The following is a 14013-nucleotide window of genomic DNA, read 5'->3' as shown; positions in this document are numbered from 1 at the left end:
TCCTGTCACGGTAGTATTTCAAAGTGATTATTGTGAACCAGGTGGTATTTGATGCTGTGTGTCTTGTGGGGTCTGCAAACTTTAGGAAATCAGTTGGTTCCAGGTAGCAATTTTGTGCACGCAGTTGTTAATCTGGGGATTTTTTTAAGGTGCTTTTTATTTCTTTATACCAAATGTTGTAAAGTGCTTTGGGGCTACTTGATTAGCACTTCTGATTTGTTCCTTACAATTGCCGAAATGTTTCTTTTCCAGAGACCTCTGCCAAGGAGGGATTGCTGCTGTGGTGCCAGAGGAAGACCGCACCATACAAGAATGTAAATGTGCAGAACTTCCACATCAGGTAATGGGTGCAGCATAGCATATCCCTGATTTTCTGTGGCAAGAGGAATCTGATTTGTGCTTAAATTGGAGTGATAGGTTTCCAGTAACAGATGTGCGGTGGCTATTTTCTCCCCAGCCAGTATTCCTGGCTGTCAGTTTCCACCAGTTTGTTACTTGAGTTGTTATTGATGCCTGTGTAAGATCTGTGCAACCTATTGATACGATAATTGCTCTTCATTGGAGCACTTAAATACACTTATCATGATTTCCACCACTGGTGGTAAAACAATGCTATGTGTAATAAGCTTTTCCTTTTTATATTTCATCAGCTCCCAAAGACAGGAAGCCTGCATTTCAATTGTAAAAGCTTTTCTAAAAAAAAACATCGTGATTGCAATCAATCGCTCCCCAGTTCAGTTGTCCATTGGTCAGTTTGACCATGTATCCATTGACTTCTGAGCTGTGCCTTTTAATTAGTTTTCTCTCCTCGACAACTGAGACATGAGCAATATAAATATTGCCATGTCGGCATATTGTCCCATTATCCCAAACCACTTCCTCCTTGACTGCTTACAGTTGATGACACTTGTGCATAATGTGGTTGACTGAATTCTTACAATTTAAATGCTGCCACAAATAAAACAAAATTGCATTTAGCCCATTCCCATGTAAAGGAGTCTAAATTGTTATTGCTGTTTTCTGTATGTAATGGATCTGGCAACAAAATAAAACACTCTGCATTGGATTCTCATTCAAATTTGCTATTATATTTGAAGACCATTTAGTCATGGACATTGTTTCTTGGGATCTAATCTTGTACCTCAACAATCCTACTCCCTAGTCCTTTTTATGGTGGCACAGCAGTTAGCACTGCTGCTTCAGTGCCAGGGATTCCAGTTCGATTCCTAGCTTGGGTCACTGTGTGGGTTTCCTCCTGCAGTCCAAAAGATGTGCTGGTTAGGTGAATTGGCCATGGTAAATTCTTAGTGTACCCCTAGGCGCTAGCATGTGACAGCTAGGGGAGTTTTACAGTAACTTCATTGCAGTCTACTTATGACATTAAACATTTAACTTCATCTTCTGTTTCAACTGTTACCCATTTTCCTGTTAAGATGCTTCATTCATCTAATCTCAATCTGTTCCAAATTTAGACCCCCCCCACCTCTGACTTTCCAAAGCTAATCTTTTAAGTATTTAAAAACTTGTCATAAATCACCTTTTTTGCTTTCAGTATTTTGAATATCTCCAATAGTTTCCTCATTGTGTTATCTTTACTGTTCTCAGGCTTTAACATCTATTTTATATCATGGAATGTCTAGAAATTACACACTCAGCCTTTACACTTCTTATTGCCTCCTGTGCCTATTTGTCTAAAACCCAAATATGGGTTTATATGGATGTTGCACTATTGTGGTATTTTTGTTGAACTGCTGGTGTCTGTTTATCCACCTCGACTATTCATTCCTTATTTTGTCTCTGTATAGTCACACATTTCTATTAAATTGCATCCACCCTGCTGCTAATCTGCTTTATAGTGTAAATACAGCTCTGATAATACAAATTGGGCTTTTGTCATGGTCGTGAATTTTATGTTTTGGAAAGAATGCAAAAGCTATTACAACAACTCTGCAGTATGATGAAGGGATTAGACCATTTATACTGGACGGTTGTTACAAACAAGACTTTTCCCATGGGAAGCAAGCCTACAATATAAAGGAGTATAAGATTTCTATGCAAACTTCTATTTCTCAATAGTTTGGGTGATTGACATAATTTGACCCAGAATCTCCTTTAGAAGAACATGTTGCGAATATCTGATTATCTGAATATTGCAGAATCTTTAAGTTAATATTATGAATAAATGACAAGCCTCAACTAAGTAACAAGTCTGGGTTAATTGCAATTTTGAAAGTATCTTATGTTAACTTGCAGTGTTGGAGGTAGTCATGAGAACACTTAAATATATTGCCCATTGTGGGGTGGCACAGTGGTTAGCACCGTGACCTTGCAGTGCCAGGGACTGGTGTTCGATTCCCAGCTTGGGTTACTGTCTGTTTGGAGTCTGCATGTTCTCCCTGTGCCTGGGTGGTTTCCTCCCACAGTCTGAAAGACCAGCTGGTTAGATTGGCCATGCTAAATTGTCCCTATATGTTAAGGGGACTAGCTAGGCCAAATGCATGGGGTTATGGAGATAGGGCCTGGGTGGGGTTGTACTCAGTGCAGACTGTGCCTCCTTCTGCACTGTAGGGATTCTATGATCTTTAAATTTGTAATGGAGCCTTTGTTAGAATTGAGAAGTTGCTGTTGGGATTCTAGGGTTGGAGCTTAAAGCTCCCAACTTGGTGGGTATAATCCTTCAGTTTAGGCAGAGACAGATTGCTATGTGCTGAAAACTAATTGTAGGCCAGAAGCAAAATAGCTTGGGATATTTGAGGTAGAAGCTCTGAGCAGTTCCATGTGGCTCATGTTTTGAGCTGGAATGTTAACAGTTGAGGTGCAGAGTGTGGTGGAATGCCATTTATCTGGAGGATAGTGGAAGGACTTTAAAACTCATGCTTCTGACGATATGTGGCATGTAGGTTTGGTCCCAGGAAGTGAAGGAACCGTCAATAGTTTGATAAGTAGCCAAAAGACTTTGAGGGCAGTCATAAGAGAGGGTGAAAAAAGGAGTTCTGTTAAGTTTTGGTTTAAAATGTTTTTATACTTTTTTGATTTTAAAGTATGTGTTTACTCAAGACTGCTTATTTACTTTGCTTTGTTTCTTGCAGAATAAACTAATTTGTTTTAAACAGTGGGATCGTGAAGAGTATTTCTTTCCATTAATAACTAATCCACTAATAGTTTTTCTAAATATTAATGGCCCTTACCAGAATTATAACAGCTGCCAACAAAAATAACTCCACTAAACTCAGTGGAATTATATTTGCCTTTAAAATAAACAAGTTTGTGGAATAATTCAACTGTGTATACCTCTTAGTTATTCTGTCTTTACTGAATCCTGTTGCTTGGCTGACCAGTATTGATGATAGACATTAAAGAAAAGTTTATTTATTAGTCACAGATAAGGCTTACATTAACACCGCAGTGTAACTCCCCTAGTCACCACACTGGCGCCTGTTTGGCTAATGCACCTAACCAGCATATCTTCCAAACTGTGGGAGGAAACTGAAGCACCTGGAGAAAACCCATGCAGACTCTGTACAGACAGTGACCTGAACTGGGGTCCCTAGTGCTATGAAACAGCAATGCTAACCATTGTGCCACCGTGTTGCCATAAGCATCTCTTATATTTCTGTTCCATCTCTTGATGTAGAATAGTTCTTGTTGCAATGACTTTAACTTAGACATGTTGACGTGCTTCAGAAGTGAGGGAAATAATCATCTAGATTGTAGATGCCTCAGCTCCTTCTCTTGGTTTCATAGCTTGAAATTTCAGGAATGAATAGATTCTTTTTATCCTTTTTCCCCACAATGTTCTAATATTGGATTTTGCTTCTGATATTGGTGTCTAGTTGGAAAGATGGTCTGGCATTCAACGCGCTCATTCATAGGCACAGACCGGAACTTATTGATTACGACAAACTGAGGAAGGTATGTAACAATTTGAACAAGAGGTTTTAACGTGTGTTGTAAGAATGTCTCTCTGCCCTATACATTAAGAGCCTGAATTTTGTAACTCTACTGATGATGCTATTGGTGTTTGATCCTTTTGACTCTTTTTTTCCCATCAAACTGTAGGATGATCCGCTCACAAACCTGAACAATGCCTTTGAAGTGGCTGAGAAATACCTGGACATTCCCAAAATGTTGGATGCAGAAGGTAAGCCATTTTACCCTGCATATACTTGCGTGCTGTATTTTGTCAGGCTCTTGTATGGATAACTGTTCTTGCCTTTTCTAATTATGTGGAATCCTCTGTTCAGTTCAGTCTGTGAATGCTGAAGTTACTTGCTATAGAGATTGTTAATGTTCCTTCAGCACTATGGATCACCATCTGTGCTTTGCATCTCATTACAGCGGTTACATTATACATTCAAGTTTGGCTCACCTCACGATGAGAAACCCTGGGATAAATTTCAAATTTGCAGATAACGCAAATCTTAGAAGCATTGCGGACTGTGAGGAGGATGGCGTAGAACTTCAAAAAGTCATAGATAAGTTGGTGAAATGAGTGACAACGTGGAAGTTCAGTGTAGAGAAATGTCAAGTAATTCAGTATGGTAGAAAGAGCGGAGACAATATTAAATAAGAGACATTTAGTTGGAGTATTGTGTGTCCAGTTTTGGGTATTGCACTTTAGGAAGGATTTGGAGGGTTAGAGAAGGTGCAGCAAAGATTCATTAGAATGGTTCCATGGGTGAGGAGTTTCAGTTTTGGTTGGTTCTGCTGGGATTGTTCCTTTTGGAAAAGGGAAGGCTGAGAGCAATTTGGACAGTGTAGGTAGGGAGAAACTATCCATTCCAGAAATGATTGAGAACAAGGGGGCACCAATTTAAAATTGGCTAAAGAAGCAAGTGTGATGAGAGACCTTTTTCACACTGCGATAGTTAAAGTTTGCCTACCTGTGTGATGGAGGCAGAATCAAATGAAGCATTCAAAAGAGAATTGGACTAAACTGGAAAGGAAGATGTGCAGGGCTATGTGGAGGATGGCACTAGATCAGTTACCCTTTTGGAGAGTCAGCATGCACACTTTGGGCTGAATGGTAGCCTCCTGCGCTGCAACGATTCTGTGTAGTAGTTTTTAGTTCAGAATAGTTGTAAATGGAGTAGAATGTTTTCACTTTTGTGATGGTACCAAACTATTAATGATGTGTTGAGCTACCTCATTAAAACCCACAACTGGGAGAGTGCAGTGTTGAGTATGATTTTAAAAGGCCTCGGGAACTCTTAAGAGTTTAAACACCTATCTATTCCAGTCCTGCATTTTCCAGTACTTTGGTCCATTGCCTTGTATGGCATTTCAAATGCTCATCTGAATGCTTAAGTATTGAGGGTTCCTGCCTTCTCCGCCCTTTCAGGCCATGACTTCCCAATTCCTACCATCCTCTGGATGAAAAAGCTTTTCCTCAAATCCTTTCCAAATCTTCTGTTCCTTACCTTAAATCTATGCCCCCTGGTTATTGACCCCTCTACTGAGGATAGGTGGGAAAAAACTCTTCCATATGTTCCTCATTTTGTATAACTTGATGAGGTCCCCTTCAGCCTCCTCTGCTCTCAAGGTAAACAACCCCAGCCTAACCAGTATCTCTTTATTGCTTGGGCTGTAGTGTTTCAGCTATATCTTGGTGAATCTCCTCTGTACCCTCTGGTGCCAATCACACCCTTCATACGGTGTGGTGACCAGAACTGTACACTAGCCGTGACCTAATGAGCATTTTACACAGCTCCATCATAACCTCCTGCTTTTATTATCTATGTAAGAAGTTTCACAACACCAGGTTAAAGCCCAACAAGTTTATTTGGTAGCACAAGCTTTGAGTGCTCCTTCTCATCTCCACATCATGGATTATAATCTATGCCTTCTTTAATAAAGGTAAACATCCACACAATCCAGTGGTATTATCGTTGGACAATTAATCCAGAAGGTCAGCTAACGTTCTGAGGACCTGGGTTCCAATCCTTTACGGCAGCTGGTGGGATTTGAATTTGATTATTTTAATGGAATTATGGCTTTACTGACCATGAAATCATTGTCAAATGTCAAAAAATCCATCTGGTTCACTAATGTTCTTTAGGGAAGGAAATCTGCTGTCCTTACCTGGTCTAGCCTACATGTGACTCCAGAGCCACAGCAATCTGACACTCAACTGCCCTCCAAGAGCAACTAGGGATTGGCTATAAATGCTAGCCCATAGCCCATGTCCCATAAATAAATAAAAAGTGGCCTATGAGTTTTATACAGCTCATCATAACCTCCCTGCTTTTATTTTATGCCTTGGTTAATAAAGGCAAGTATCCCATATGCCACATTATCCTTATTTCCACTGATTTAATCATCTGAGTTTATTTGCACATGAATATACCCTTTCCCCTGATTTTCTCAAGGGAGCTTTCCATTTTAGTGGCTGAACAAGGATGGATACAAACTTGATTGTGTGCCAAGCTAGCCATACTCTGCTGGGATGGCAGATAGGACCACTTGAGTACTAAATCTGGAGGAAGTGGGAGCTAGGGAAATTAATGATGCTTCTCTGTATCTGTAATCATTGCCATGGATACACTCTAAGCTGTACTTTCAATTACCCAGAAGTGATTCTGGTAGACAGGTTGGGAGATTTTATTTATCTCCTATATATGTCTTAAGATAATATTTATCTTATTTATCTGCTTTTTATTTATGATGTGTGATGTGGCTGACATTGGACCGGGGTAAACATAGCAAGAAGTCTCAACACCAGGTTAAAGTCCAATAGGTTTATTCGGTAGCAAAAGCCACCACAAACAGCCCCAAGTGGAGAGGATCTCCAAGAAGATCGTGCATGTTGACACAGACATCAAGTTTGAGTACTCCGAAAGCTAGTGGCTTTTGCTACCAAATAAACCTGTTGGACTTCAACCTGGTGCTATGAGACTTCTTATTGTTTTTAGCTCCCAAGGCCAGACATCTGCAAATTTTAAAGTCACATTCCATCATTTGCAATGTATCCTCCCAACAATTGACTTCATTTGTGACAACAGTGTAAGGGGAGGACAGATGCTACTGTTGACTAAAATATTTTTAGTGACAGTTCTGTGACAGTTTATAAATGTAGAGATAAGAGACTTTTGAGCCCAAGTATTTCTTTGGACTTGGCTCCTCTGTTTAAAGGTTCTGGTACGCTAACATTTTGCAATTTCAGACCACAGTTTTTTGTTTCAGTTTAATAATCCATCCACTTTGTTATTTAGAACTGCTGAAACCCATTTCGTGTTGAACCTGCAGCAGGGGTGCCTGGCCATTCCTTGGTGCTCCTGCTCGTTATGGAGCTCCCATTAATTTACAATACTTATAAATATTTGTATATTGATTTGGGATTTAGCTACCAATGAGCCATAGCTCTCTTCAAACCCTCAAAAATCCAAGGGTAATTAATAGGTCAGTGGAGTTGTCTCAGCTCAAAGCTGAACAACTAGGACCACATGCAATTAATGTATGTGGTTGAGCTGCAGGTTGGACAGCCCAGTGGAATGTTCACTCGGACTTTTGTGTACACCTAAAAGACATTTGCACTTAATTTACCCTTTATCTGATTTATTATGCAATTTGTGCTTGCTTCAAACTTGCACAACATTACTGCAATACTTCAACCACATATGAACATTCATTTCCACATTCTTAACTGAATTTTTTTCTTCTAACCCTTTTAACAGCACTTTATTCCACAGGACACTGGAAAAATAGTGTATCAGCTGCCTGGTGGCCCCCTAAAGTATAGATGATATAGATTTTTTTAACCAAATCAGAAATGTTAGATACCATTTTGAGCAGCATGTGGATTGTGCTTTTGAACGGAAGTTTTTTGTCATTGTAGTGCCAGAGCAAATAGAATTTTCAGGAACAAATTGCTTTTTTGTTCTATCTTTCCCAAGTGAACTTGCTGATCAAATATTTAAATTTGTAATGAGCCCCGTTTGTGCATCTAGTTCTGAGGATTACTTTTAATGAGTGGTAGGTGCTGTTATGGTGTTTTGTGAACTTGCCAAAGTAACTATGGCTATGCACAGTAGTTCAAGTTACATATTAACCAACAGGTAAACTGGTTCAGCTATGATTAGTGAACAATGCTAATGCAGGTTATTAAATGCTACCAGGATTCCCTTTCACCAGGGCCTGTTCCTTTGCTTACTGATTCCACTGACTGACTTTAATCTGTGTGAACAGCTTGTTTTGTACACACCTTCAGAATGGAACAAATTTGAATCAAAATATTTTTAATACTTGGTTCCTGCAAAATGTTGCAATGACTAGAGAGTGTAAATAGCATAGAAGAATCATACAATCTCTACAGTGCTGGAGGTGGCCATTTAGCCCATTGGGGCTGGACCAACCACAACCCCATGCATTTACCCTTGCTAGTCCCCCTCTCACAATAGGGCAATTTAGCACGGCCAATCAACTTAATCCACACATCTTTGGAGTGTGGGAGGAAACTGGAGCACCTGGGGGAAACCCACAGACACGGGGTATGTGCAAACTCCACACAGTGACCTGACATTGGAATCAAACCTGGGTCGCTGGCGCTGAGGCAGCAGTGCTAGGCGCTCTGCCGCCCCATTAGGATAACTCTCTAAATATTTGTGTAGATATCCACATTGTTTTGACTGTCCCCATATTGGGATGGCTAAGGATTGCTTTTCTTTTGTAAATGTTTGGTTGGATGCATTTTCTGCAAAAATACTTAATTCCTTTGCACTTGTGTTAATCAGTGCCCTGAAGTTTAGTGTCCAGTTAGTTTTTTCCATGGTTTAAATACTAAGGGATCATACCAGAATTAACTGCAGCTGTTTACATTGGTCTTTTGGACCTCACTTTCAAGGCATTTTGGTTTAATTTTTGACAACTTTTTGCTTTTATGAACATTGTTATGTAGATGTAAGGGAAGAAGAACTGTGTGCTGCATCACTTCCTTCACATTTTCTTTTGAAATGAGTAAGATATGGTGGGTGAAATTGTTCAGTGGAGCATTGTTGGTCCAAGGCTAATGCATGCAAAAATATTTGATTGCAACAGCTGAAGATGTTGACTGTTGGCTTCTCTTAATACTTTTGTTTACCCACAGACATCGTGAACACCGCCCGCCCTGATGAGAAGGCTATTATGACCTATGTCTCCTGCTTCTACCATGCCTTTTCAGGAGCGCAGAAGGTACCATAAGTCACCAAGGACCCCTTCCTTCCTGCAAAACTGATCTTGTGCTTCTCTTTCAGCTGTTCCTCAGATTTTTTATATTCTTGGTTCTAGGCATGATGCTGCACCTGTTCTCTCTCGTACCATGTAATGAGTGGTTTTTCTGCTTGTGGCATGATGCAAGCTTACTCTGCTGACTTTCTCTCTGCACAGATATTGTAGGCACTCTCAGGCCAGATGAAAAGGCTATTATGACTTACGTTTCATGCTACTACCATGCCTTCTCAGGTGCTCAGAAGGTGAGCTCTTATCTCCTGTACCTTGCAAACATTCTGTCCTCAGTGCTTTTGGTCATCTGTGATGTGCTGCTTGTATTTCTCATGATTAATGGTGGCAAACATGGCTATCTTCAATCTTATCCCTTTGTATGTAGCAGTGCACCTTCTGCTTGCTGTGATACTGCAATTGTAAAGGATGCCATAAGAGCATGTTTTGTAAATGAAACTGCTCGTTGGAGTGTGTTTTGAGCAATTAAGTCATTTTGTGACTGCAAATTTGATTATAACAGCCATGCTACTTCAGTTTCTGTGACTATTTAAGGCTGATTCCATCTTAAGAACTGAAATATTTAGGAATTAAAGAGCAAATCCAAGCCTTTAACAGCTGGATCAACGCTTGCCTTCTCTGCCTTGCCTTAACTTTCTACCTTCAGTCAGATCCTTAAGGCAGATATGCATCCATTTGCCTGAATCTATTTGTTTGCTTCAGTGACCTTTATGTTGAGTTGTAGCTAAAGCTGTCTCATTTCACTTTAACTTCCAAACTTTTAGCTAGTATACCACTGTTTGAACTCTGCCATGATGAGCTATTTGCTTGGACAAATCTTGTCACTTCCTATTCATAATCTTAAAGATCTCAATTAGATCATAAAGTCTAACAGTGGGGGAACTTTAAGAAATTTATTTGATCCTTTTGTGTCACCATCGAATGAATGTCAATTATAATTGAAAGATATCTCAGAGCAAGAGTACTTTTTATTCTTGTGGTTGATCATTTGGTGTTCTTCCCTAACTAAAAATGCGTGCAGGGAATTTTATAGATGGGTTCAGTGTAATTTGTACAATTTTCAACCACCCTCCAGTCAAGCCTTTTATAATAAATCTGCATGTCGCAGGAGAAACTCTTATTATCCAGTGAACTTTGCCCCTGGACTGTACTTTCGGGATAAATTCTTTAATTTATCCAGATTGAAATTCACAATTTCCTTAAATTTACTAGATTTCAGATACTAAGATCCCCTTTTATATCATGGTGAGATTGTTGGAATATCTGTAGACATGTAGCATGGACAACATTTTCCCCAGTGGCCTGGCCACACTTAAGTAATTGCATGCATCTTAGACTTGCAGACATCTGTGGAGTGATGTTTGCGGGTTTCTGACTAGCTAATTTCTACTGCTACCAAGATGCGTTAGCGCACAGTCAGAAGAATGAGAGGTAGGTGTTGAACTGTCATAATTTTAAAGCCAAGCTTAATGTGGATTTGTACCAAATTATTTTGGTGTACAGAAAAATAAGGCATGATCAATACCAAGAAACCATTTAATTCATGTGTGCTGCTATGTCCAAGCTCATGAGTAACACCAGTGCCAAAAATACTAAATATGCCTGTGAAACAATCCTGTATTCCTTTTAATTTCTTTCTAATGAAGTATTTTGTGAACCTGTTGTCTCACCTGTTATCCATTGCTATCTTTCTGTGTGGACCCTTTTATTTCCATCTCTGGTGATCAGCTCTCATCTACTTTTGTTCTTCCTGTGTGCTTATTGTCTTTTGCTATGCAACAGGAACAGCATCCTTCTCCCTTCTTTGATTTAACTATTTTCCTAGTGTCTCCTGGCCATGAATGCTGTGTAATTGACCCTTTATAGATATCTTGAACAATATGCCACTCTACCTCCATGGTTTATGCTCTCCTAGATGACTTAGTCAATGAGGGCCCTGGTGTGTTCATTGTTGTTACTACTTGCTATTATGAACCATAATTATTTGGTGAAGATCCATTATTTTACATATTCTGTGTAGGTAATAGCTATAGTGCAACAGAGTGTAGTTAATGATAAATATACAATCCTTCTGGTAACTGAATGACATTCTTGTCACTGAGATGCAGAATCTTTAATGCAAATGTTAAGATTCAGTCAGTCAGTCATTAAAGATGTACTGTGCAAGCTTGCTTCCATTTTTGACCATGTTTAAAATTCCATACTATACAAATTTCCAGCACAAATGCTGATGGGATTGTACATTTTAATTTATGCCCACCATTACCCACAATAAAATAATGCCAATTGCTAATTTCTTTTTTGTCATGACTTTCTTGTCATATTTGGAGTATTATGAATAAACTTGTCATCAACTTGTATTTTAGGACTAGCTCCATTGGGTGGTTTTTCCAAGGTACTAGTTGGAGGGGAGGGGGATGTGATCAAGGACTCAGCATAATTTTCAATCGTAAAACTTTACCTTTTGGAAGTTAAATTAGGAAACATATCATGTGGTAGAAACTTGGAACTCTATTCAGTGAATGGCAATCGATGCTAGACCAATTAATAAATCTGGGATTGTTTGAATTTTGTTAGTCAAAGGTACGAAGGAGTCTGGGATGCAAGCGCATATGTGGATTAAAGTTGCAGATCAGCTGTGATCTCATTGAATGGAGACATGGGCTCAAGGAGTTAAATGACCTTCTCTTTGCTACTGTTTCTGCTTTAGTATTTCAAGACAGAATCCCAAATTAGCTGTCTTTTATGCCCTCATTTTTAGGATGAAGAAGAAACCATTAGGGCTCAAATTCAGTTCCTTTTGATGAATCTCAACCTTATCTAGTCAACCACCTCTGTTCCGGATCACTCAACAGTTTGCCATCTGAATCCATTCATACTGTCTGCTTCAGTGGACAGTGAGACTTCAGTTGTGCAGAGTAATCTGTTAATGGGTTTATTTTAAATTATTGATTAAATAGCAGCTCTTTCTATCTCGGAAAATGTCTTTTATTCAATTTTACTTTGTGTAATTTTAGTCCTTTGAGCGGTTTTTTGTAATTAACGAAAGCCACACATCTGGTAACTCAAGTTCAGCAGTTTTGCTGGTGTAAGTTCAGGATAACCATCTTTTCTTTCCCAAATGTTAGCTGTGTGGTAACTCTCACTTTACGGATTGATCCGTGTGCTCAAGTTGTCGTAACCATGCATCTGTTTCTGACAGGCTGAGACTGCAGCCAATAGGATTTGCAAAGTCCTGGCAGTAAACCAAGAAAATGAACATCTGATGGAAGATTACGAGAAACTGGCCAGTGATGTATGTATTACAGTATGCTCTACTAATAAAACTATCTGATTTGTCATGTATAATGTGTAGGAATGCATTTAAAAAAAAACTACATGCGTTTTGGAATGTGCTCATCAAATTGTAATTTTAAGCCAGGAAGCAAGCAATAACTGGCAAACTTTCTTACCAGCAGCTCAACGGATTTCTACATTACAATCTTTGTCCTGTCAAAACATCCTCCACCCCCCCCCAGCAATAACCCACCAAATGACTGCAAAGACTTTGTTTAGGGTGGAGACTCGTATGGCATATAAAGCAATTCAGCCATTTGGTCTGTTTCAATGCTATAGTCTCCAACCTTCTCATATTTTCCTTGCGTTTGGATGGTCCTTATCAATGCTTATAATTGTTCAGTGTTACTGAACCCAGTGTTGTATGGGAATTAATGTACACTGGATTTGTTTTTGAATTTATATAATGCTTTACTAATGTCTCAGCTCCCTGAATCAAATCTCACTGCAAAAGCTTGAGCGCAAAAATTTATCAGGCAGATTATCTGGTGTACTTGTCAATATATATCCCTCAAACTGCACCACTAAAGATCAGATTATCTGGTCATTATTATTATTATTTTATTATTATTATTGCTGTCTGGTATTTGCTGTGTGCAAATGTGCCACTCTGTCCCACCTTACAGTAGTGGCAAGAGTACATTGGCCGTAAAGCGTTTTGAGATGTTTGGTTTCTCTAAATGTGAGACTTATGGCAGAAAGTGGTATTATCACCAAACATTAGTCCAGAAGCACGGCTAATGTTTTGGGGACTTGAGTTTAAATCCTGCCACAGCAGTTGGTGGAATTTGAATTTAAGTTTTAAAAATCTGGAATTAAGAATCTACTGATCATGAAACAATTGTCTTTAAAAACCCATCTGGTTCACTAATGTCCCCTTAGGGATGGAAATCTGTCCTTACCCGGTCTGGCCTACATGTGACTCCAGAGCCACAGCAATGTGGTTGACTCTCAACTGCCCTCCAAGCCCAACCAGAGATGGGCACTAAATGCTGGCCAGCCAATGATGTCCATGCCCACGAATAAAAAAGTGGAAGTTTATGCTGTTCATTTAATTAGAATTCAAATATCATATAGAAACTAAAATAAGTAGAAAATTCTAGAAACGTTTGCGATCTGGTGCTCTGGTTTCCTCCCATGATTTGAAAGACATGTTGGTGAGTCCATTGGCCATGCCAAATTCTCCTCCGTGCACCTGAACAGACATTGGCGATCAGGGGATTTTCCACAGTAACTTCATTGCAGTGTTAATGTAAGCCTACTTGTGACACTAATTAGATCCTGATAGTCAATCTCCATAAACAGAAGTTTCTATTTATATAATTTGGTAAATGAGGTACTCAACAGCATGTGCTCAGGAGACTGATATTTGCATGTGCTAAGTTAATTAAAGATTAGAATTAATCTAGTGATAGTTTGCATTTTTATCAATATTCTTGATAAGTGCAGGTTTTATTAATA

At 39.2% G+C, this 14013-nt stretch overlaps 1 protein-coding gene across 2 annotated transcripts in view; it reads left to right on the top strand.

Annotated features, from left to right (window-relative positions):
• The first annotated feature begins 239 nt into the window (after positions 1-239).
• The window catches only part of LOC145340127 (alpha-actinin-1-like), a 51465-nt gene continuing 37691 nt past the window's right edge, over positions 240-14013 (top strand). The window contains exons 1-5 of one of the 2 annotated variants that reach the window (XM_080184553.1): positions 240-340; positions 3834-3912; positions 4060-4141; positions 9364-9449; positions 12419-12511. In XM_080184553.1, coding sequence (XP_080040679.1) covers positions 4126-4141; positions 9364-9449; positions 12419-12511 — 195 coding nt within the window. In that variant the 5' untranslated portion in view covers positions 240-340; positions 3834-3912; positions 4060-4125. Of the gene's footprint in view, positions 341-3833; positions 3913-4059; positions 4142-9082; positions 9169-9363; positions 9450-12418; positions 12512-14013 lie in introns of both variants that reach the window. The other variant, XM_080184552.1, reaches the window with a different exon arrangement.

Source organism: Carcharhinus amblyrhynchos, unplaced genomic scaffold, assembly GCF_965287045.1.
Source record: "Carcharhinus amblyrhynchos unplaced genomic scaffold, sCarAmb.v2.hapA scaffold_791, whole genome shotgun sequence".
In the NCBI taxonomy this organism is placed as follows: Eukaryota; Metazoa; Chordata; class Chondrichthyes; order Carcharhiniformes; family Carcharhinidae; genus Carcharhinus; species Carcharhinus amblyrhynchos.
Note: the sequence above shows the minus strand (reverse complement) of the source record. Positions and strands in the feature narration are given on the sequence as shown.